This window comes from Xenopus laevis, chromosome 1L (assembly GCF_017654675.1).
Source record: "Xenopus laevis strain J_2021 chromosome 1L, Xenopus_laevis_v10.1, whole genome shotgun sequence".
NCBI classification, from domain to species: Eukaryota; Metazoa; Chordata; class Amphibia; order Anura; family Pipidae; genus Xenopus; species Xenopus laevis.
The window spans coordinates 96,764,373-96,788,921 of record NC_054371.1 but is presented as its reverse complement, the minus strand read 5'-3'; the positions used below and the strand labels follow the sequence as shown (position 1 = coordinate 96,788,921).

General features: G+C 42.2%; 1 protein-coding gene across 7 annotated transcripts in view; it reads left to right on the top strand.

Moving 5' to 3' along the window:
* LOC108711800 (lysine-specific demethylase 4B) overlaps window positions 1-24,549 on the top strand; it is a 451,885-nt gene that overhangs the window by 362,907 nt on the left and 64,429 nt on the right. For 6 of the 7 annotated variants that reach the window (XM_041591519.1, XM_041591530.1, XM_041591523.1 and 3 more), the window contains 3 exons: window positions 10,938-11,046; window positions 11,197-11,382; window positions 12,741-12,905. In XM_041591519.1, coding sequence (XP_041447453.1) covers window positions 10,938-11,046; window positions 11,197-11,382; window positions 12,741-12,905 — 460 coding nt within the window. The remainder of the gene's footprint in view (window positions 1-10,937; window positions 11,047-11,196; window positions 11,383-12,740; window positions 12,906-24,549) is intronic. The other variant, XM_041591528.1, reaches the window with a different exon arrangement.

Genomic DNA, 24,549 nt, shown 5'->3' with positions numbered 1-24,549 from the left:
GTTCGACCACGAGGGGGAGTAGACCCAGGAATAAGGTTGATTGGATAGTCATACTGTCTATGTGGGGGTAAGGTCTCTGCGGCCTTCTTGGAGAAAACATCAGAAAAGCTTGCATAAGCCGCAGGTAACCCCTCAAGGGAAGAGACTAGCACCACCGGAGGAAGGCAAGAAACCTTACATTTAGAAACCCATTGGAGAATCTCCCCCCTTTACCCAATCTACATGTGGGTTATGTGCTTGAAGCCAGGGAAACCTAGAATTAGAGGAGGAGAAGCACCCTCAATAATGAAAAAGGCTAGTTCCTCATAATACAAGTTATTGGAAAACATGGATAAAACTACAGTTTTCTTGGTTACCAGGCCTGAACCTAAGGTTTTTTTGTCCACCGCTAAAATTCTCATAGAAGGCAGCATCCAGAAAATTCCCCTCCGCCCCAGAATCCACAAAACCGGAGACCTTGACAGAGCCCGTAGGCAGACTTTTACTTTTTACTTTAATAATGCTATTATGCAGAGAGACACAGGATCCTCAATACTATGACTGGTAGGTAAACAAGTTAGGGACCGCCATATGGGGTTTACCTTGACGTGGTATGGTGGCTTTTCAACTTTATGATCATAACTTTGCAACTAAAAACCCCTGTCTTTGTTAACGCATGCATTTGCATATCTACTGAATTACTTAGACAGGGGCCCAGGGAATGTGCACTGACCCATTTGGATATGCCAGTAGCACTTCCCTTATACTTCTATATATTTTTACTTAGCAATGCGGGTGCTCCCACAACCCCCCTTGTGTAGAGCCCGTAGGCCAGGTTAATTTAATCGGTATCATAATCCTAGAGGAAGAATGGGGAGAGGAAACTTCTGCACCCAAATGGAGCTCCCCTTCTCCATTTAGGCTTGGAAGTTTCCCGGCCTCTTAGGACATATATTTAGAAAATGACCCTTTTCCCCACAGTAAATGCAAAGAGCCAAATTGCGCCTACGGACCTTTTCCTCAGGAGTTAGATGGGATATGCCCAGTTGCATAGGTTCTTCCTGAGGCAAAGGCACAGAGGGATTAGGAGGTTTGACATTAGTAATCACATTGGGAAGGAAAGACTTAACTTTGGTAACCCCTGAATGAAAAGAAGTTCCCCTCTCACCTCTTCTCTACCTCTGTCTGTCTATCTACTTGGATGGCAAGAGACATGAGATCATCCAGGTTAGTAGATAGAGGGTAATTTACTAGGCTGTCTTTGACAGAGTCTGAGAGCCCTATCCAGAACTGGCTATGAAGAGCCATGTCGTTACACTCAGTTTCTACTGCCCACCTGTGGAACTCAGTGCAATACACCTCCGCATCCCGCTTTCCATGGCACAACTTGCTAATCGCGGAATCGGCAGAGGAAGCATGATCCAGGTCATCGTAGAGAATCGCCATGGACTTAAAAAAAGTTTCTAAGAAAAAGCGGGCAGGGTCAGTGGGAGGTAAACTTAGGGCCCAAATTTGGGGATCACCCTGTAACAGGGTCATCACAAACCTCACTTTTTCTACGCCAGTGGCAAAAGATTGAGGGAAAAAACTGAGGTAAAGTTTACACGTCTCTTTAAATACAAAAAATTGGGTTCTGTCCCCATTGAATTTCTCAGGGAACACAATCTTGGGTTCATGGGTTTTAAGCACGTTACCCATCAAAGCAGGAGAACCCACAGGAGGGGTGACTACTGGAGCTTGCGACTGAACAGAAGTATCCAGTCGACGGGTCAAATTGTGAAAACCTTCGTTCTAAACAAGCGAAGGGGCACAACTGTAAGCAAAGTCTCTGGGCCGGGTCGAGGCAGGCAGAAAGTGAGCGTGAACAAATCAGGCCAGGTCTGGGCTGGCAGAGTTCAAAGCGTGGTCAGGCAGGCAAGGGTCAAAACCAGGAGATCAAATGGATGTAGCAGAAGAGATAGTCGAAATTCAGACAATGGATTGAGATACAGAGGTCGGAATCGTCAGGAACAGGCTGGGGTCACAACAGGTAGTCAGAATCAAGATCAGAATAGCAAAGCTAACAGCACCAGGAACAAATCCTATAATGGGCAAGGATTTTACACATAGATGTCCCTTTTAAACATTTGATTTCGCGCCATTCCGCTCTGACGTCACAACGCCAGCGTGCATGCGCCTTTAAATACAGACATCGTGGTGGGCATCCCCGCCGAGGGGGCTGCAGCGTCCCTGCCGTGCCCCCACTAGACTACCAGGGTGAGTAGCTTTTATTACACCTGTAGCATTAAGAACAGGAGGACCCACTTTGTTGCCTTTGAATATCTGAGAAATACAGAGGCAGACGTTATTTTCCTACAGGAGACCAGACCTTCATCCCTACAGGAGATCAGTGAAGCAAAGAGATTGGAGGGAGGGGCTTTCCTTTTGGCCCATAGCCTGTGAACCAGTGGGGGGAGTAGCCATTCTGTTTAAGGGCAGTAAGCACTTTGTGGTGAAGAAGGTGGTGGACATACAGGTGGGCAGGTGTATGATGCTTGATATTCAGCATGAAGGGAAACTCCTACGGCTAATTAACATCTTTGGGCCTCAGTCTATTTCTGAGAGGAGGGCTTTATTGACTGATGTCAAGCAGTTTCTATACACTTCTGTCCCAATCATTTTTGCTGGGGATTTTAACCAGGTCTTAAGTGCTGAGGACAGAACTGGGAGGCTGAATAAATATGAGAGCTTGTTCTTTAAGGCTCTTATAGAAGATGCTGAGCTGCAGAACTTAGCCATTGTAAATGGGAGAAAAGGAAAACACACACATATAGATGTGGGGAGCGCAGCAGCAGAATTGATATGGTTTTTATCAAAAAGAAGGAAAGTTTTTCTAATTTTAAGGAAATAGGGGTTGAATTCTCAGACCATTTAGCTTTATTTTTTCATTATGATCTGTTAGGTAGGATAGGTTTTGGCAAAGGGCTTTGGAGGTTGACGAAGGAGCTGCTAGAGGAGAGTGTGAGAATGGCTTTTAAGAATCTTTTTCAGAATGAAGTCTCTTTGAGTTGTTTCAGATTGGTGGGAATCAGCTAAGGATACTTTCCGAACTGCCTCTTTTAAAAAAGGGAGGGCTAAAGAGAAAGAGAACTGGTCTCTAAAAAGGAAACTTGAGATCTGTATTTCGGACGGGGAGGGGGAAGAAAAAGTTAACCGGCTTAAGTACTTGTTGATGCAGTGTCAGTACAACCGGCTTAAGTCCCAAATTCTGGAGAGGGACTACGGGAACTCAAATTCCCCAGACCCTTACCAGAACCTTAAGGAGACATTTAAAAGAGTAGGGTAAATTAGAGGTTTCTAGGGAGGGTATCCTGGAGGTTGTGAGGTCTTACTATAATGACCTTTACAAAGAAAGGGCTTTGTAAAGAAGTCTACTGGAGTAGCACTATTAACTGATGAGTTTTGAAAGAAACATGTTTTCCCAGAACAGGATTCCGTTTAAACGAGTATTCAGACAGGAAAGCATTTTGTGATGAAGTTGATTAGTTGTGTCGTTTTCATGCCATCCATAGTGTTGCAATGTGGGTTTTTTGTTTTACGTTAACATCTAGCAACTCTTCTGATGTTATATTGATTTCTGTTTCTCTAAGAACTTGTTATAGGTCAGGAGATCAGAGTGACTTGTACTTTCTAACCACAAGTGTTTTAAAAGCAAAGAATATATGGTTGCATGATAAAAGATTCATAGTAACAAAGTTATGTTGAAAAAAGACACCATCCAAACTCTGTGGCAAAGAATCCAGGTACTGCATGTACACAATGTTCTTTATTCATTTCTAAAATATAATTTTTTGACTTTCCTTGTCTTTTAAGGGTAGAAGTGGCTTGCATATTTTAACATGCGAGGTGCATGACCTTTCATTTATCAACATTGAATCTCATCTGCCACTTAGCCAACCAGACCTTAGTTTAGAAAGCAGTCCGCTGTGTCAAACAATTTAGCAAAATCCAAATAGATCACGTCTACTGGAACTAAGACAACACAAAAAGAACTCTGTTAAATTGTCTTTGATAAGCCAGACAGGGTTCCTCAGATAATGAAGCATAACACAACTCTTTTTTTTTTTTTTTTTTTAAATGTTTTTATTTATGAAAATTTTCACAGAAAGAAAAAACTTTCACATAACATGACATTCTTTAAGGAATTGCATTGATGATAGTTATACAGTGTTACAAAACTAGTAAACAGTTACACAATTTAACCATACTTGAGTTATTGTTTTGCATTTGGTTACTCCGTATTAGCAAAGAAATATGCCCCAATGTAAGTAACCGATAATTAACGATATTGGGTACTCGGTAAAGGTTATCTGTTAGTTGTACGGACAGTTCCCTGTATAATGCAAACGGATCGTAACAGAAGGGTGGTTAGGTACATTCTTGTTGGCTATTTAAACTTAACCTAAACATCGTACATGCAGTTAAAGTATAGCATTAGGTATCCTGGGAGCACAGAAAATAAAATCCTATAGAGGAAAAAAAAAAAAAATAAATAAAAAAAGGGGGAGGTGGTGAAACCGAAAGGGGCAAAGAACAGCCATTAAATTTACATCCTAAGTCTCATTAATGGTGTATATAAAATTATGTATGCAGTATTTCCAGTTTTATAGAACAGGCTTTACAATGATGTTATACTAAGAGGTGATTTGAGCGAGCTGGGAAACTAAGTAATATTTTCTCAGATTAGGGAGGCCCAATCCACATTCCTGGAGTATCCTTTCTAGCGTTTTCCTGTTCACTGTTGGGGGTTTAGCGTTCCAAATGAACGAGGTGATGTGTTTCTCAAATAGTTTAAGGTCCTACCTAGAGATATCTACAGGGAGTACTCTGAATAAGTATAACAGTTTCGGGAGGAGAGACATTTTCACAGCTGTTATTCGGCCTATCCACAATATGTGGTATTTGCCCCACTCTTCTAACATTTTGTGTAATTTCTTAGACATATAAGGATAGTTGGTCTTATACAGTTGATGGTATGACACAGTAAACCTGACTCCCAAAATAGTAATGTATGATTTACACCAGTGGATATCAAAGTTTATGGATAGTTGTTTGATCATCTCGGGGGTAGGTTAATACGGAGTGCTTCTGTTTTCTCAGGATTAGTCACCAGCACAGAGATACAGTAGAACCGAATTTTTTTAGGGTTTGAAACAGGTGTGGTAGAGAGGATAGGGGACACGTGATGACCATAGTAACATTGTCTGCAAACAGGTATAAGGAGTGCTCCTGGGTCCCAACTCTTAGACCCTGTATGTCAGTGTTGCCTCTAATTGCAATGGCTAGTCGTTCCAGGATCAGATCGAATAGTAAGGGGTATAAGGGGCAACCTTGCTGTGTGCCCCGTTCTATGGGAAAGGTTGTGGATGAGTAAATCCCAATAGTGACTCTCGCCATGGGTTTATAATATAAAGCTCTAATCCAAGTAATAAAGTTTTGGCCAAAGCCCCATTTGAGTAAGGTATGGTAGATGTAGGGCCATTCAACCAAATCGAAGGCTTTGCGTATGTTTAATTTTAGGAGCATGGAAGGAATCTTAGATTTCTGGGTTTGGGTCGACAGTATGGATAATCTGCGGATTATGTCAGACGCTTGCCTTCCTTTAACAAAGCCCACCAGGTTCCTGTGGATCACTGATTGGAAGATCAAATTTAAGCGTTCGGCTAGGACTTTGGCCAAGATTTTAATATCAATGTTGAGGATTGAAATGGGGCAGTAGTTCTTACAATCTGTAAGGTCCAAGTTTGGCTTAGGAATTGGGGTGATATTGGCTGTAAGAGTCTGTTGGGGGAAAGAGTCTCCTGATAAAAGTTGGTTAAACATTTAAGGTTAGGTTGGGGGTTAAGATATGTGCAATTTTTTTGTAGTAGAGAGTAGAGAAACTGTCTGGGCCGGGGGATTTCGAGGGTTGAAAATGTTGAATTGCTAATTTAACTTCCTCTTCAGTGATATCTTTTTTTAGAGGCTTTTTGGGTGTCAAGGATCGTGGGGAGCTCTATATTTTGGAAAAACTGGGCCAGCCTAGATTGGGGAACCTCCAGTAACGGTCGGCACCAAACACCAGAACAGACACCAGGCACCCTGGTCTCGGCTCATGCTTCACCAGTAGTGTGACCTCCTTTGGGCCTCGGGAGGAGTCCTCGGCTTACTTGGATGCCACCTGGACGAGAGGTGCAAGAAGAGGGGTTCTGGATAGGCAGAGGGGCACGACTGTAGAGCAAAGTCTTTGGGCAGAAGGTCGTAGTACAAGGTGTTAGGCAATAGAGTAGTCAGATCAGGCCGGGTCGAGGCAGGCAGAAAGTCAGCGTAAACAATTCAGGCCGGGTCTGGGCAGGTAGCGTTCAAAGCGAGGTCAGGCAGGCAAGGGTAAAACCAGTAGATCAATCTGAGGGATACGGCAGAAGAGGTAGTCGAAATTCAGGCAATGGATCAGGATACAGAGGTCAGAATCGTCAGGAACAGGCAGGGGTCACAACAGGTAGTCAGAATTAAATACAGAATCAGAATAGCAACAGCTAAAGGCACCAGGAACAAGCTATAACGGGCAATGAAAATTAGCAAGATGTCCCTTTAAATATTTGAATTTTCGCGCTGTTGCGCGCTGACGTCATTGCGCCAGCGCGCATACGCCAATAAAACAGCAGGAGCGCGGCGCCCCTAGTTACCGGCGCCTAGAATTTCTTATGCAAAAATTTGGGGAAAAGTGGGTTTCTTGAAGGTAAATTATATCTGGATGAACAGAAGTATAATAGGAGAAAGCCTTTTTCCTTTTTAAGGGGCAATTCAAACCCTGAGATAAAACCTATGAGATATTATTTTCCGATTCATTTTGGAGACATACACGACAGCTAAGTTACCCATCCTTATTACAATGGCAATAAAATATAATACATAATGTACAATGGGAAATAAGAGTATATAAAACACCAAAAACAAGGCATATCAGAGCTGTTTTAAAAATCAAGAAAAAAAAGTAAAAATAGAGAGAAAAACTGAAAATACTTGGAACTAAACTTGAATTAACAGTCAGTGTCCATTTGGCCCCCACCCCAATGCTGGGGGGAAGTCGAGGTGACTGACTTGTGGGGGTCATTTGAATAACTCCCTCTGCGCCAACCCCTAAAGGGGTTGAGTTAGGGTGAAAGCTGTTTCGACAGGGAATGTGCTTAAAGTTGCCCATGGCGCTTCCATAAGGGGAAAACAATATGTTTTTAGTTCCGGAGGGTGGATATTCTTGGTCAACCGCTCATAAAAAGGAGAATGTAGGCATGTTACCTTATTTGGGTCATCCGGATTTCAATGAACCAAAACACGGTGGTTGTGTTGAGAGAAAGCGTAGCCAACCTGCTAAAAAATCACGTTTGGTTGGGGAGACTTAAAATCTTTTCCGAGGAGAGGCCCCGACCTTGTTCCAAATGGGTGAAGCGCTGCGTCATGGAGAGGTTTGGGATGGCTTGTGGGGTGATGCAGGTGTCTTTTCCATCAGGCCTAGGCAGATAAGGAGCTCTCTGCCCGCCTGTAGCGAATGGATTTGGTGTTTGCGGTCATTGACCAGAAAGAGCCAGCATTTTCTGATTCAGTTTTCTTGAAGCACTTTAGTTATAGGAGCAAATACCTTGCATTTTTGTAGGGTTGCCTGAGCCAGGTCCATGTAAATCTGGAATTTGTGCACTTGGTAATCTAGCCTGTCAGATTGCCGCGAAGCTTTCAGGATGGCGACTTGCGTTTGATGGTAATGCAAGCGCAGGATAATGTCCCGCGGGGGATCCCCCTTGCGTTGTGGTCTTAGGGCACGGTGTATTCGGTCGCATTCCAGGCGTTCAGGTGCTAAGTTAGGAGTTAGTTTGGAGAGAATAGCCTGGGCTGCGGCCTGTATGTCGGTGATGGTTTCCGGTAGGCCCTGAATATGAAGGTTATTGCGCCTGGAGCGGTTATCAGATTCCTCAATTTTGTCCATGGCCTCTTGCAACTGCTTGTGTAGCTCGGCGATGTCCTGCTCATGTGCATCTATGCACATGCATCGATGTCCTGGTTATGTCATCAACCTTCTGTTCTAAGACATCCGTCCTCTGACGAGTTCATGTATTTGCTTGGAGATGTTGGCTGTTATTGTGGCCGCCGTCGTGGCTAGTTCTTGTTGCAGCATTGCTTTGAATGGGAGTTCTTCTCCCAGAGTGCTTTCCTGGGTGGAGGAGCCGGCAGGTTGGGAGTCTAAACCCAGCCAAGAGTCTTCTTGCGACGCCATCAGGGGCGGAGAGGAGGCTTGTGGCCTAGTAAGATACGACGCTACGCTCCGCGTGGTGCGGCGTGACTCTGTGTCTGGGCCCTTTTTTTCTCTTTTCCAGGGTCTGTGGGCCCCATGGGTGTCAGAAGGTCCCCAGTATAAGGTGCTTTGCAGGGATTATAGTGCAGAGGAACTCAGCTCTATCAAGATGCGGCCATCTTGGTTGGCTGCTCACGAGCGCCCCCCTAAAACTTAACTTTTAATAATATTGATAAAAGCATACTACTAAAAACAGCAGCAAGGTGTATAAACAAAGTGGGACTGAGAAAATGGCAAAATATAGAATAGTATTAAAGATCTATGCCACTAATATAGGCCCATATAAGTAAATGTTTAATTATGCTGAGGTGCACTTACTCTGCAACAAATGAATGAAATAAAATATGTCTTGAATAAATTATAAAGTGTTGCTGAATTATTTCACAAAAGGTTAACATGATAACTAAAGTAGTATCATCTTGCAGAACATCTAACGCTATAATACAAAAGAATGAATGAATATGCAACGTGGCCTCCAGCTGGGAGTTGTAGTTAGTTGTATTTCCTTATTGCCCACCCATCTCTAAGCTGAAAGGTACAATTTCAGAAAAAGTTTGGAATATTGTTCCTGGTGGTTGCAATACCTAGTTGCTTTACAGACTCCCTTTAACACCTCCTCCCAGTCCAAGAGCTCCATGTGTTTGCATTTTTGCCTTTCGTAAGCTTGTTAGAATAATATTGTACCCACTGAATAAGAGTCTTGCACGTGCATGGCTTCCAGCCATGTCAAACCAGGTATAGGGAACTTCACTAAGAGAAGTCAAGTAGTGTCTAATTTGTAAGTATTTGTAATAGTCAAATTGGGAAAGGGACTGTTGCTGCACTGTCACCAAGTGTTCTAACTTGGGTGTTCAGTAGGAACTCATTAACTGTTTCAATTCCCACCCTTTATCATTTTCAGAGAAAGGATATTTAATTTTGAAGTTTAGGGCAGTGGTCGACAGAGATTGTAACGCAAAGGTTTAGAAACTGACAATACAATTGTCTTGTAATAGTCACAATATATTAGGGCAATGGCACACCAGGAGATTAATGCCAGCAATAAATCTCTTGTTTCTGCAGGTGACTAATCTACTGTAAAAGCTTTTCCAACAGCAATAATGTGTATCCATACGGATCCTCTTAAGGCAACTTCCATCGATTTTGGGAGACTGACGTGACACTTGGGTTTTACCACCAGCGATTCACTTTATTTTCAGTGGGAAAGCTTTTACAGAAGATCAGTCGCCCGCAAAAGCATGTATTTATCACTGGCCAGGCCCGGATTTGCGGCAAGGCCGCATAGGCCCGGGCCTAGGGTGGCAAAGAAATAGGGGCGCATGCCGCCCAGCCGCCGTTCAACTGCACCAGCTGTGCCGGCGTTTTTTCGCCGGCGCGCTGGGAAGGCGGGCGCTAGGACCGCGCGGCCGCCTGGTCGGACCGCGCAGCCTAGGGGCGCCCAGAAGTGAAATCCGGCGCTGTCACTGGCGATTTAATCTCCTGTTGTGTCATTATCCTACTTATCATTTTATATATTGGCCTCCTCACAAGAGATCATTTTGCCTCCTTTCCAGTGTTTTGTTTTCTAAAAGAGATACTTATAAATTGCATAAGTAAAGGATCAGAATTATGGTTGGAACAGTTATGACTATGGTATTTTGCCACTGCTCCTTGGTCTACTATCTACACAGGGCCATGCATAGAGAGGTTTGCACTACTGATTCAAACTGATTCAGCTCACCTGAATTTTTAATCTGGCAGATAGATACATGGCAGTCAGCCAGATAGAGTTAGTTGCCTATTTGGTACTCTTGTTAGAAATCTGTCCCTTGGTCTGCCACACTGATACATGACTAATAACTTGGCGCTGATTTTAATACTCTGGCTATACTCCTCTTGCTAATTGTGTTTTAATTCGCTCAATACTAAGTGGCGCTCTCAAATGTCTGTCCCTCATGCCCTCTGCTTTAAAGGGGTGGTTCAAATTTGAGGTAACCACTAATAATAATAAATGAAAACCAGTTGCAAATTATCACTCTGTTTATCATACTAAAAGTTAATTTAAATGTGAACAACCCTTTCTGCTCTCTTGTGCTATATGGCTGCCTAATTTATGTTATTTAATTATTAATCGCATACACACACACCCTTTTGTTGTCATTAAGCTCTAAATCTCATTCATTCTATCTGCATCTGCACTCTAACTCTCTTGACTATCTCAAAATATAAATATGTGCACATAATAACGTCTTACTTTTGCAGGAACACGTTTAGGTTTGTGTTCTTGTGAGACTCTACCTGCATTTTTTGCTGTAATGTAATATGGAAGGGAAATGTAGTAAAAAGTGTAAAGCTTGCTGATGGTGTAGTAACTCAAAACAGCTAGCTGGTAGCTTTTAACAGTCAGCAGGTGAAAATATCTGACTGGTTGCTATGGTTAATGGATCTGGACAAACCTTTGCATCTTTTATGACATAACCCTGTAACTGTCTCTAACTCCCTCTTGTATGTTAGGAATTTATGTAGTGTCTGTGTCATTGATTTTGTTTTGTATTTTTTTTCTACTACTGATTTCTTTTTTTCTAAAACATTTCCTATTGCACTTTATGACTTGTAGATGGGTTCATGTTGTGTGTGCTGTTGTGGTCCCTGAGGCTCGCTTCAAAAATCCAGTTGAGCGCCAACCTGTTGATGTCAGTACTATTCCTGAACAAAGATGCAAACTGGTAAGAACCAAGGGGGGAAAAAAGAGGTACCATTCTAGCTTGAGTTATTGATAGATTCTGGTTGGTTAGAGGTTACAAGTAAACTCTAACCCACCAGAATCTGTCAATAAATTTCCTTTGTTGGTAATAATGTATCCTAACATATTTCAGAAGTGTATATACTGTCGGCGGAAAATCCGGAAGGAGGGTGGAGCCTGTGTTCAGTGCTCGGTTGATCGATGTTCCACTTCTTTCCATGTCACTTGTGCATATACAGCTGGTATCACCATGGAGCCCGATGACTGGCCATACATTGTATCAATCACTTGCTTCAAACACAGGGCAAGCAACCATAGTGTGAGACCTGAACCACTCCTGTCTAATGTTCCTTGCATTTTGCTACTTTCCTTTTCCTATTTTTATCTGTTTCTCTGTTCACTGCACTAATGGCTTTGGGGTTTCAGTGTTCTCTTCAGCGCCTTTTTATTAGCTAATCACATGGCATTTTTACTAGGGATGCACCGAATCCGCTATTTTGGATTTGGCGGAACCCCCAAATCCTTTGCGAAAGATTCGGCTGAAATACCGAACCAAATCCTAATTTGCATACGCAAATTAGGGGTGGAAAGGGGAAACATTTTTTACTTTCTTACCTTGTTTTGTGACACGATACCCTTCTCCTAGACTAGGCATCCCTAGTCCCTTCCCTTTTGACACGAATATCCACTCATATACCTCTTATATAGATTTGCTGTGTCTACATTTATCATTAATTCAAACTATTTGCTGTGGATTTTTATGCTGATATTAGTGGTTTAAGACTAATACAATGTAATGATGGTATGTACTGCTTTCTACTGCCCCCCCCCCCCCATCCACACTTTTTCTCTTCTGTACCCCTGGATTTACTTTACAAAATTAATAAAAATAATTTACGGAAAAAAAAAAAGTCACACGATTTCCCTCCCGTCCCTTGCATATGCATTTGCAAATTAGGATTCGGCCAGGCAGAAGGATTCAGCCGAATCCTGCTGAAAAAAGCAAAATCCTGAACCGAATCCTCGATTCGGTGCATCCCTAATTTTTACCCCCACCTGCTCACCTGTGGCTCTCACCCCAGATGTTTTATTAGAAATATCCTTTTAGAAGGTGGCAGTCCCTGCACACCAAACTTTTTCTCTGTGCAGGATGCTGGACTTATTTATAAAGATGTAAAATTATGCTGTAGTATATATATATATATATATATATATATATATATATATATATATATATATATATATATATATATATCTATTATAAATAGTTAGTTTAGAAATATCTGTGTAAAACTCCACCTCTTTGTACGCAACTTTTTTGACCACTTTTACCTTAAGAACAGTTCTATTCCTGAGTTTGTCCCATTGGTTTTTCATAGGTTACACTAGGCCTAAGGTTGAGTAAAATTTTACTAGCCTTCTGCCCGCTCAGGCCCCCAGGGGTGGTGGACCATAACAAAAAAGTAGAATAGGGCCCTATTTAAAAAAAGGTCACCCAAAATAAACTACACCCCATTCTGTTACAAACACTGTCTAGTTTGCATAATAGCAATTAAGATTCATCCCTTATGTCATAGGGTCCTTTATTTGTCTTGTCTCTTCTAAGTGCATCATTTTCTGTTGTTGATTTTCTTAACTATAAAATACCAGTTCTAAAGTTTGTTTATATCATTATAGTATTCATTCTCTCGGGAAGTGAGTATTGGCCAGTCTGTTATTAGTCGGAATCGAAATGGTCTGTACTACCGATGTCAAGTGATTGGATCGGCCACTCAAATATTCTATGAGATCAACTTTGATGATGGCTCATACAGTGATAATGTGTATCCTGAAAGCATTACAGTGAGTAATAAAATCCAAGCAGGAAACAATTTTGGGGAGGTGGTCTGTCTTTTACAGAGCTATTTCAAGTAACTGGTGACATGTAAGTGATGGGTTAGGCTAAGTATACTGTAAATGCATTTTCATGGCATGTTAGAGCTAGTGCACAGATTTGTGACTTGCAGTGGTGAACCAGGCTATTCCCAGTTTTAAGAAATTATATTGATACATCCATAACAATCTTTGACAAATGTCATAACACACACAATTTCCATAGATAACATCACTTTCACTTATATGAAATCTTGACCTTATACCAAGTTTAGATCAGAGATACAGAGGAGTGACAACAAATAATAGCAATGGATATAATAAAACATTTCAAGCTGCAAGACATATGAAACATTTTATTTATATAGCACTGCCAAAGTGTGCAGCACTGTACAGTATAACAGAAAGAAGGAAAGGCATGTTATACTTGGGGGTGCCAAAAGTTAGGCACCCCAAGTTATTGTATTTACTTACCTGAAACCCCGGGCTGGTGCACCTATTAGAAGAAAATTGCCCCAGCCTGGGGTTATTCCCGAGAGCGCCATGGAGCGATTGTCTTCCTGCTTCTTCTTTCTACTCACGACTATACATGCTCAGTAGAGCGAAAAGCCGAACTTTAAGAAAAAAGCCGACTATTTTGTTCTACTACGCATGTGTCTGCCCGGGAAATTTGAAGAAAGAAGAAGCAGGAAGACTCTCTCCAAGTGCACCGGCCGAGGGTGTCAGGTAAATATATACAATAACATGGGTGTGCCTAAATTTTGGCACCCCCAAGTAAAAATGCATTTCCTTCTCCTTTAATAGAACAAACAGAGTTTCATTACAAAAAGAAATACAAAGAGCAGTTGGATTAAAGATTAAGAGCTGAGTGTCAAAGAGACAAGAGGAAAGAGGTCCCTGTCCATAGACTTTACAATCTAAGTAGATTCATTACTGTTAGCACTATCTGGAAATCTATATTTTCCCAGCACTCTATTAAGTGGAACTGTCACTCAGACACAAAAATCAGTATAATAAAAGTCCTTTTCTAATTAAACATGAAATCCATTTTAAAAATTTTATTACAGCATTCATAGCTGTTGTAAGCTCATTTAAAAATCTCAGCTGTCAACATCGCCAAACGAGTGGATCTTTCCCCGATATGCCACCAATGGCATGGCTGTATCGGGGGTAATTCGAACATTCAGCCGTATCGAATTACGATATGCCAAGGGGCTCCGACGGGTCGGTCGGTTATAACTCAAACCTTCCCGATCGATATAGTGGCCAGATATCGATCAGGAAGACCTGTCGGAAGCCCCCATACACAGGCAGATAAGCTGTCAAATTGGTCCAAACGACCAATATCGGCAGCTTTATCTGCCCGTGTATGGCCACCTTTAGGCATAGAGACGGGGCAGACAATCACTTTCCGTTCAGCACTTCCTAGATGTCAGTGCTCTCCACACATTCCCTTGTTCTCTTCACCATTTAATTGTGTAGCCAGTGCATGGGGATGGACATAGGGTCCCCATTCTGATGCACAAACAAGATTCTGAGATGATGCAAAGGCTTGCCTCAATAACAGTGTCCACAAAATGGTGCCTGCCTGCTTGTTATAATTATGAATTTCCAGACTCAAGGAAACAAGATTCAAATAATTAATATAGTGTAATTAAAGTTAATTTTACTTGACTAATGTGATAAAATAGGAATTTGAATAATTTTTTTGTGTGACGGGTCCCCTTTAAAGCATCCAAGAAATTCCCCTCTGATGTTATGTTTCACCATTTCCCTTTGTTTTCATGTTTCCCCTTTTTATGTTTTACTATACCATGTGTATTGTAGAACTGTCATGACTGATGAGGAAAAGCCATGCATGTCAGATATTATTGCTCTTCTTTGGACTAAGTTACATTGCACAGCACTGATGCATATGTAGAATCATTGTTGGAAAATCTTTTATTGAATATATAGTTGTCTTGTGTGAGTCTTCAGAAATAGTTGGAATAACCCCCACCGTTGAATATTTTCTTTGTGTTGATTTTCTGTTTTGTTGTATAAACTTCTTTTACAATAGTTTATACACATATGGGGGAATGTAAAATGTTGTGTTCGCGCAAAAAGCATTTGCAAAGACCATTGCGAAAGGTTTTCAGACCTCAATGACACCCTCACAAAGTTTGAGATAAAACTATTTTTGGAAACATGCAGTGTATGTAATAAAAATTCATAATCACAAACAACTTTTTGCAACACATTATTTAATTCCAGAGCAGGTGTTAATGCTAACCTTTGTCTAGCGATAATGAGCGATGTAATATTTGCTCAACATTTGCAAAAATACAATTCTAAACCTTGCTTGAGATTGAATTACATTCCCCCATAAGCTCTCTGTTTGCAAACAAATATGTAAAATGTTTAATTATTTATATGCATATCATTCATCCAGTCTTCAATGGTAAACACATGCTGCATGTTGAAGAAATTATTTGATAACTGCTACTCTCTCATGAAGGTCACAGTTGGCCACTCCATTCTTTTTAAAGCTTAATTGCATCAAGAACAGATGCTGTTCTATCTTGTCAGCAATTTATTTATAGAATTTATTCAGCTGGCCATAGACGCAAAGATCCTCGATTCATTGGATTTTCGCATTGTGTGTAGAATGTCCCAACAACTGTCGTGCCATGCTGATCGGTCGTTCAGTCGATCGGACAGGTTAGAAAATATCTGTCAGCTGCCGCTAATATCTCTGCATGTATTGCCGATCTGACGATCTTCAGTGGGAGACTGTCACTAGCTATTGTCGGGCATAACTTTCGACGATTCCTGTAGGGGCAGAACAACAGCTGATCTGTTCTTTTACTACTTTATTTTATCTGAAAGGTTAGTGGCAGGTCGGGAGATGGGGAAGTCCGATAAGTCCAATTGTTCGAGGATTCGAATGATCGGATCTTTGCATCTATGGCCAGCTTTAGTTTGATATGCTGGTCTTCAGTTGCTGTGATCACTAAGTGTTCTTGTTTTTGATAAAAGTTATACTGCTTATTTTTAATTTATGTAGATGAACGGAGCACCGTAGAGCCAGGATATAAAGTTAAAAAAAAATTTAAAAGTTCAAAAAAAAAAAAAATTCAAAATTTATTGTACATCCATTTAAAAATCCCAGCAGCATATCTCCCATGAGGGCTGCCCGCTTAACGCGTTTCGTGGCTCCCTGCCACTTCATCAGAACTACTGTGCTCCGTTCTTCTACACAAACTCTGACTTGGATTTACCCCATGGGATAGCAGTCTGACGAGTACGCAGAAGCCTGGCTGTGATCCCTTAAGTGAAATATTTGTTGCTGGACTTGATTTACTTTCAATTTAGATGTAGTTTGACTCTGGGATAGGTTTTAGGAGCTCCGTTGACCTTGGACTACAGTAGAACCCCCATTTTACATACCCTGATTTTAAGTTTTCCCTCATTTTACATTGTTGTTTTGTGGTCCCACCTATATATTATGCATAATACATTTCCCTGGATTTTACATAATTTTTTTCTGGTCCCCTGAGAAAAAAAGTGTCAACTTTGTGCCTCTCTCTGAAAATACACAAATATATACATAGGTTATTTAGTGTGGTGGCAGACCGGGGAAATTAGTCGCCCAACGACAAATCTTCTGTACTGCGGGCAACTAATCTCCGGAAATGCCTTCCCACCGGCAAGAATACAAAGCGCCGATGGGATGGCATACGAACCGATTCGGATTTCCGAAGTCGTCCGACGTTGTTCTGAAGCGATTCGTATGCCATCCCGTCGGTGATTCGTATTCTTGCCGGTGGGAAGGTATTTCAGGGAGATTAACCACCCGCAGTAGAGAAGTTTTGTCACTGGGCGACTAATCTCCCCGTCTGCCACCACCCTTACAGTCTTGGCCAAAGTTGTTGAAAATAACAATTCTAATGTATTCATTGATGTATTTATTTCCTGGGGCATCCTGTGAGTGCAGATGTCTTGGGTCACCTCCAGAGGCAGGACAAAAGAATATAATCTGTAGCTCCTCCTTCCCCTGGTATCCACAGGGCTCTCTCCTTCTACCATCAGTCTTCTTTTGTCCTGTGACATGGAGGTAGGACTCTAGGGTTGTTCCCCACTATTAGTTTTTTAATAGAGTAGTTAGGTTAACTTAGGGGAAATGTGTGTATACCATTTCCCAGGTACATGGGCTGGGCTCCCCCCTCCTTGCCAGTAAACTGCCAGTATACTGCAGCTAGGTTCCTGCACAGGTTGTCTTCTGCATAAGGCCTTTATGGCACAAAGAGGACTAGGCAAGTCAACCTTTAGGAACAGAGGCTGCCTTGCCGAAACTGCCTTGACAGTGGGAGCGATAGGGGGAGGAAATAAAACAGTGTTACTTGGCACTTTCAAAATTCACGTTCTCGTTACAGCCCACCAGTTTCCTTGACAACCGGCACTTTGTGCACCACATACACGCCATGTTCGCACCAGACCGCAGGCTCTCTTGTTAGCAGCCTTTCCCTTTAGCCGCTGGTACCGACTGCCAGACCGGAGCAGATCTCTCGCCTCTAGAAGTACACAACTCTCCTGACAGAAGATGCTATGGCTTTCAGAGGCCATATGGATAAACGAATGGAAAATAATCTCAGAAGGAGTTTTGTCAATGTGGCAGCTACTTTTAGGCCAGCTACTGCAACAGCCAGTCTAGCGTGCACAACAAAGTTTTGGACGCAGGAATTACTGAACCACTATGGTCAAGATTCATTTCTCCAGGCTGAGCTGGGACGCATTGCCGCTGCCTTAGATTTCAAAAGCAATGCTTCCATGGAAACCATATGACTGACAGTGAGGGCATCCGCTAACACAATTGTCGCCTTGTGGTTACGCCACTGGTCGGGGAATAATGCCTCAAAAGGCAGGCTCATTGCACTACCATTCTCTGGTGAACACCTATTTTGTCATCATCACTGAGGTAACAGGGGGGTTACAGTGCATTCCTCCCACAGGGGTGGAGACAACGGCTGGATACCAATCGTAGCTACAGAAACCAGATCCAGGCTCAAATGGCATCCTCCGCCTACCCTAACCGAAAGACCACCTCATGGCCCCCCGTCCATTGATCAGAGTTCAATTAGACAACGCAACCACAGTGGCCTACCTCAACCATCAAGGGTGGACATGGAGTAGGGCGGCCATGCAGGAGGTGTCAAAAATCTTCAAGTGGGCAGAGGGCAAAGTACCAGTCATCTCTGCGATTTACATCCCCAAAGTGGAAAACTAGGAGGTGGATTACCTAAGCAGGACCAGGCAGAATGGTCAATCCACCCAGAGGTGTTCCAAGCCATGATTCACAGGATGGACAACCCAGGGATAGATCTCATGGCATCGCACAGGAACACCAAACTACCCAGATACTGCGCAAGACACAGGGGCATGGGTCATAGACACCCTGGTAATTCCCTGGTTATTCTTGTAGATATCGGGGTTTTAGATTTAAGCCATAAGTGGTTATTATCAAAGAACAAAGATTATAGAACATGACACTAGTACAGAATTGCTGTGTTGTAGAAAAAGCTAAAGGTTAGAGGCCATTTTATTAGGGTTGTAGAATGTTTGCACAGAACAAGGAATACATCTGTTGTCTCATGTCACAAGTGCAAGGCCAAGAAAGACACATATAGTTTCAGAAACCACAGCACAGATACCATTCTGGACACTGTGGGAATGGGAAGGAGGAGCTACAGATTGTATTCTTTTGTCCTGTTTCCGGAGGTGACCAGCTTAAACCCCAGACGTATGCACTGACAGTACAGGCCCAGGAGAAAAGGATTTACCGTTAAGAAAATCCCTTTTTTGTTTGCAGTGGAACAACAAAAATCTGAACTGTACGTGTTTCTAGCAGGAGATTAACATGTAAATAGTTACATAGTTAGATTGGGTTGAAAAAAGACCAAATTCCATCAAGTTAAACCCCTCCAAATGAAACCCAGTACCCATACATACACACACTGACCCCTCCATACACTCACACCAACTATATACATTAACTATAGATTGTAGTATCCCAATAGCCTTGGATATTATGCTTGTCCAAGAAATCATCCAAGCCGCTCTTAAAGGCATTAACAGAATCGGTCATCACATCCGGCAGTGCATTCCACAACCTCACTGCCCTTGCTGTGAAAAACCACATATGCTGCTTTAAATGAAAGTTCTTTTCCTCTAGTCTGAATAGGTGGCCTCTGGTGTATTGATCCTCTTTATGGGTGAAAAGGTCCCCTGTTATTTGTCTATAATGTCCTCTAATATACTTGTAAAATGTAATCATGTCCCCTCTCAAGCATCTTTTTTTTCAGAGAAAATAACCTCAACCTTGACAGTCTACCCTCATAATTTAAGTCTTCCATCCCTCTAACCAGTTTAATTGCACGTCTCTGCACTCTCTCCAGCTCTTTTATATCCCTCTTAAGAACTTGAATTGAAAACTGCACCACATACTCCATTTGAGGCCTTTCCCAGGGACCTATAAAGGGTCAAAATCATATTATCATATTGAGTTTATCCCTTTCATATGCAAGACACAAAACCCTAGATCCTTCTCAGTTAAAGGGTGGTTCACATTTGAGTCAACTTTTAGTATGATGTAGAAAGTGATATTCTGAGACAATTTGCTATTGGATTTCATTTTATATTATTTTAGTTTTTTGAGTTATTTAGCTTTTTATTCAGCAGCTCTCCAAGCTCAGCAATCTGGTTGCTAAGGTCCAAAGTACCCTAGCAACTATACATTTGTATGAATAAGAGACTGGAGTATTAATAGGAGATGCCTGAATAGAAATATGAGTAATAAAAAGTAGCAACAAAAATGCATTCGTAGCCCTACAGATATGGGATCAGTGGCCCCCTTTCAAAAGCTGGAAAGATTAAGGCAAGGCAAATAATTAAAAAACGAAAGAAAAGAAATAATGACCAATTGGAACGCTGCTTAGAATTTGCCATTCTATAACATACTAAAAGTTAACTTAAAGGTCAACCACCCCTTTAATGAAACTCCCAACACACTGTAATTTTTGCCAAATTGCATAACCTTGCATTTATCAACATTGAAACTCAATTTAAACCAGTTAGCTGCCTAGTTTTCTAATTTTGTCAAACTGGCAGCATCCTATAGTTCTGCACAATTTAGTATCATTATCAAAAATAGAAACAGTACTTTCAATGCCCACCTCCAGGTCATAATTAACAAGTTGAAAAGCAAAGGACCAAGTACAGAGCCCTGCGGAACACTGGTCCCATTAGAAAATGTTCCATTTACCATCACTCTTTTAGCCAGTTCTCTATCAAGGTACAAATAATATGTTCTAGGCCAACATTCCTTAATTTAATCAGTAACCTTATGTCAGTAACCTTATGTATGGCACAGTATCGAATGCTTTAGCAAAGTCTAAGTAGATAACATCCACTGCCTTCCCAGAATCAAGGTCCCTGCTTACCTTCTCATAAAAGGAAATTAAATTAGTGTGGCAAGATCTATTACGCATAAAATCATGCTGGCACAAAACTCATAGTAGTAGCTTTAGCAAAGTCTAAGTAGATAACATCCACTGCCTTTCCAGAATCAAGGTCCCTGCTCACGTTCTCAGAAAAGGAAATTAAATTAGTGTGGCAAGATCTATTAAAAATCATGCTGGCACAAACTCATAGTAGTATGATTTGCAATGAAGTCCATTATTTTATTTCTTCATACCCCTTCGAAAAGCTTTCCTACCATTGTTGTTGGACTAACAGGCCTATAGTTTTGAGGCTGAGAACGGGATCCCTTTTCAATCAATTAAAAATTCTGTACCATTTATGAAATAATCAAGTTACTCCTTACTCTTTCCCCATCTGAGCAACCTGTCTCTCTTTATTCTGTCTTCATGCAGTAGGTGGATCCAGTTTTTGATTGACAGTTAAGGCTAATACAGTCTTTGGGGGGGTTGCACTCTTAACCCAGGTGCTCACGCTTTAAAAAAATAGGCTCTGACGGAAATCATGTTTCTCTGTGTGCAGGGTGCTTGCCAGAGTCTGTTATTTTGTTACCTTTTGTTTGTGCTGGAGTTGGTTATTTGAGTTATTCTGCTAAGGGAGCCCCCCTAAAAGACGTATTGGACTTACCTATTCTGTCCTCACTATGTGTTACCCTGGGGTAGTGTGTAGCTTGACATGCAGCTAAACTTCTTCCTTCATCAGTCCACTGACACAGGTAATTGATCTTCAGTTTTATTAACAAAGGGCAAGGTATAAAACTAGGGAAGATAGAAAATGACAGTGCTTAGTAAGGCTGTACGATATAGCATAACATATATATTCATAAACACTGTGTAGCATATGTTAAACTAAAGGTGTGATAGGCATCTGTATAATATATAAAACCTAGATACCTGGGCAGGAACTGAAATTGCAGTGCTATAAGGTAGCTGCATATAAAGAGATATAAACTTTCATAGAAATGTACAAAACAGGTAAATAATCATCTGCCTTTATAGATCAGACTTGGGATTGAGTAATGCCTAACAACGTTTCTTCCACAAGGCTGGATGGGGTAGGATTCGGCCGAACCCCCGAATCCTTGGCGAAAGATTCGGCCGAATACCGAACTGAATCTGAACCCTAATTTGCATATGCAAATTAGGGTTGGGAAGGGGAAAACATTTTTACTTCCTTGTTTTGTAACTCAAAGTCACGCGATTTACCTCCCCACCCCTAATTTGCATTTGCATATGCAAATTAGGATTCGGATTCGGTTCGGCCTGGCAGAAGGATTCGGCCAAAACCGAATCCTGCTGAAAAAGGCTGAATCCCGAAACGAATCCCGAACCGAATCCTGGATTCGGTGCATCCCTAATTTCTATAACAGTGCACAAACCATACAAATAAATGACAAGGTGATGCAATCCAAACAATAATACAGTTCTGTAGGCATAACACTCCCTTTCTGATAGTGAAACATATCATCCATTTTCTGTTTCTCTGGAAGAGAGTAATTAGAACAGTTCAGATATGGGTCTGAGGTAAAGCTTAGTCTTATGTTGCCTTGTGATTTTGACCTCCACTTTTGAAAGTCTATTTGGTTCAAGTGGGTCAAGCTCCCACAGGAGACTGTCTGTGGAGACAAGTTGTTTGCCTTTGTTGTGCTCAAGTCCTTTAGCAGATGTCTCCTGCTGTACATGACAATGTCTGTCACTTGCTTAAGTTCATTTGATGTATATGTCTTTGGACAGTAGTGCCAACCTTTGCAGTTGTTGGAGGTTGGAAGGAAATCTTTCTTAAAGACCTTTGCTATATGAAGTAGGCAGGTAATGGACCTGACTAGAGACTTCCAAGTAGAAAATCGTTACAGCTCTTGTTGCATGATCTGCTGGGTTTTGGTCCGATGGTACATAGTGCCATTGTTTTGGGTATGTTGATCTCCGTATACGCAGAATTCTGTTGCTGACATAGACATAGAAGCGTCTGGTCTCATTGCAGATGTAGCCCAACACTACCTTACTGTCTGTGAAGAATTCGGCCTTAGTTGAAGATCAATTTCTGAAGTGATGAGGTCAGCCATTTCTACTGCTAAAACAGCTGCACAAAGCTCTAGTCTGGGTATAGTGTGCTCTGACCATGGAGCTGCTTTTGCTTTGCCCATAACAAATCCCATATGGCACTAACCTTGGTAGTCATCGGTCTTAAAGTAAGCTACAGCAGCCATTGCTTTGGTTGAATCATCGCAGAATACACAGAGTTTCCTCTCCTTTGTTCCTGCAGGAGGAGTAGAAGGGTATTGCCTCAGAATGTGTATGGTAGACAGTGTCTCTAAAGAGTCTCTCCACTCAATCCACACTTGTTCTTTCTCTGATGGAAGTGGTAAATCCCAGTCACAAGATTCTGTTCGTTCTCGAAGTAGAGCTTTGCCTTGAATGTGTAAGGGCCCGAAGGCACAGTTGGAGTGTGGACCAAGGAGGAGGCAGGTAGCAAGCCGATATCGAGGTACAAAGGGATGAGACGAGAGAATAGTCGAAGTCCAGGCAAAAGTTCAGTTCAGGCAGCGAAGAATCAATCCAAAAAGACAGGCAGAAGTCGGTACACAAGAAGTCAGTAGCAATAATCACACCCAGGAATACACAAAGTAAGACCTATATTTGGACAATGACAGCAATGTCCAGAGGCTTAATATAGGCCGGGTTTTGGCGCCAATTGGGCGCAATGGCGTCAAGACGCTGGCTCCGGCGTCCTGACGTTGACGTTTTGACGCCGGCGCACGTTCTGACTCCGGCGACCAATTCCGTCGCCGGCGACCAATCGGCAGACGGGAGGACGCGGGCGTCATAGTGCAGCGACCAGCAGGATCCACATGGTGAGGCCAGGAGTCGCCATTTTGGACGCCGTCTCCATCTTGGATGCCGTCGCCATCTTGGAAACCTTCCATTTCCATTACAATACCCCCTTCCTTAGGGGGGGCCTCAGGACCGCCATGACTGGGACTGGAAGGAAATTGCTTATGAAATCTTCGGATAAGACAAGGAGCGTGGACATCAGAATCCTTCACCCAGGAGCACTCCTCAGGACCGAAACCTTTCCATTCTATGAGGTACTGCAACACACCCCTGGAAATCCGGGAATCCAAGATTCTCTTGACTTCAAACTCCTGATGACCGTCCACAAGAACAGGAGTGGGAGAAGAAGAAGAAGATGTTGCAGGCTTGAGAAGAGAAACATGAAATACATTGGGAACCCGCATTTCAGGGGAAAGTTGAAGACGAACTGCCACAGGATTAATAATTTCGATAACTGGAAAAGGACCGATGAACTTCGGACCAAGCTTGGGAGTGGGTACTTTGAGATGAATGTTTCGTGTAGACAACCAGACTTTGTCACCAAGGTTATATTGAGGAGACGAAATCCTTTTCCTATCGGCAAATCTTTTTTGGGAAAGGGAACTCTTTTCCAAATTGGCTTTGGTGGAGAGCCAGATAGCGAGCATGTGGGCGGCTTGATCGTTGGCAGCGGGAACATTAGTAAGAAGGAGATCTTGAGGAAATGCAAGAGGATTCAGACCGTATACACAAAAGAATGGGGACCTCTCAGAGGAAGCATGCATGGAGATATTATGAGCGAATTCAGCCCAAGGGAGTAAATCTGCCCAGTCATCTTGACATAAAGATACATGGCAACGAAGAAATTGTTCCAGTGCTTGATTAACCCTCTCTGCAGCTCCATTGGATTGGGGGTGGTAGGCAAAAGAAAATTGGAGAGAAATATGTAGAGCCTTGCATAACGATCTCCAAAACTTAGAAACTAATTGGGAACCTCTGTCGGAAACTATTTCAGCCGGAAGTCCATGAAGGCGAAAGATATGTTGAATAAATAGTTTTGAAAGTTCTTGAGCAGTAGGCAACTTGCGTAGAGGAATGAAATGAGCCATCTTACTGAACCTGTCGATCACGACCCAGATGACCGTATGCCCAAGAGAAACAGGAAGATCCACAATGAAATCCATCGCCAGATGAGTCCAAGGTCGAGATGGAATGGGTAACGGCAGAAGTAGACCTTTAGGAGGGGAGTGACCGGACTTAGAGGTAGCACAAGTGGAGCAAGAAGAGAC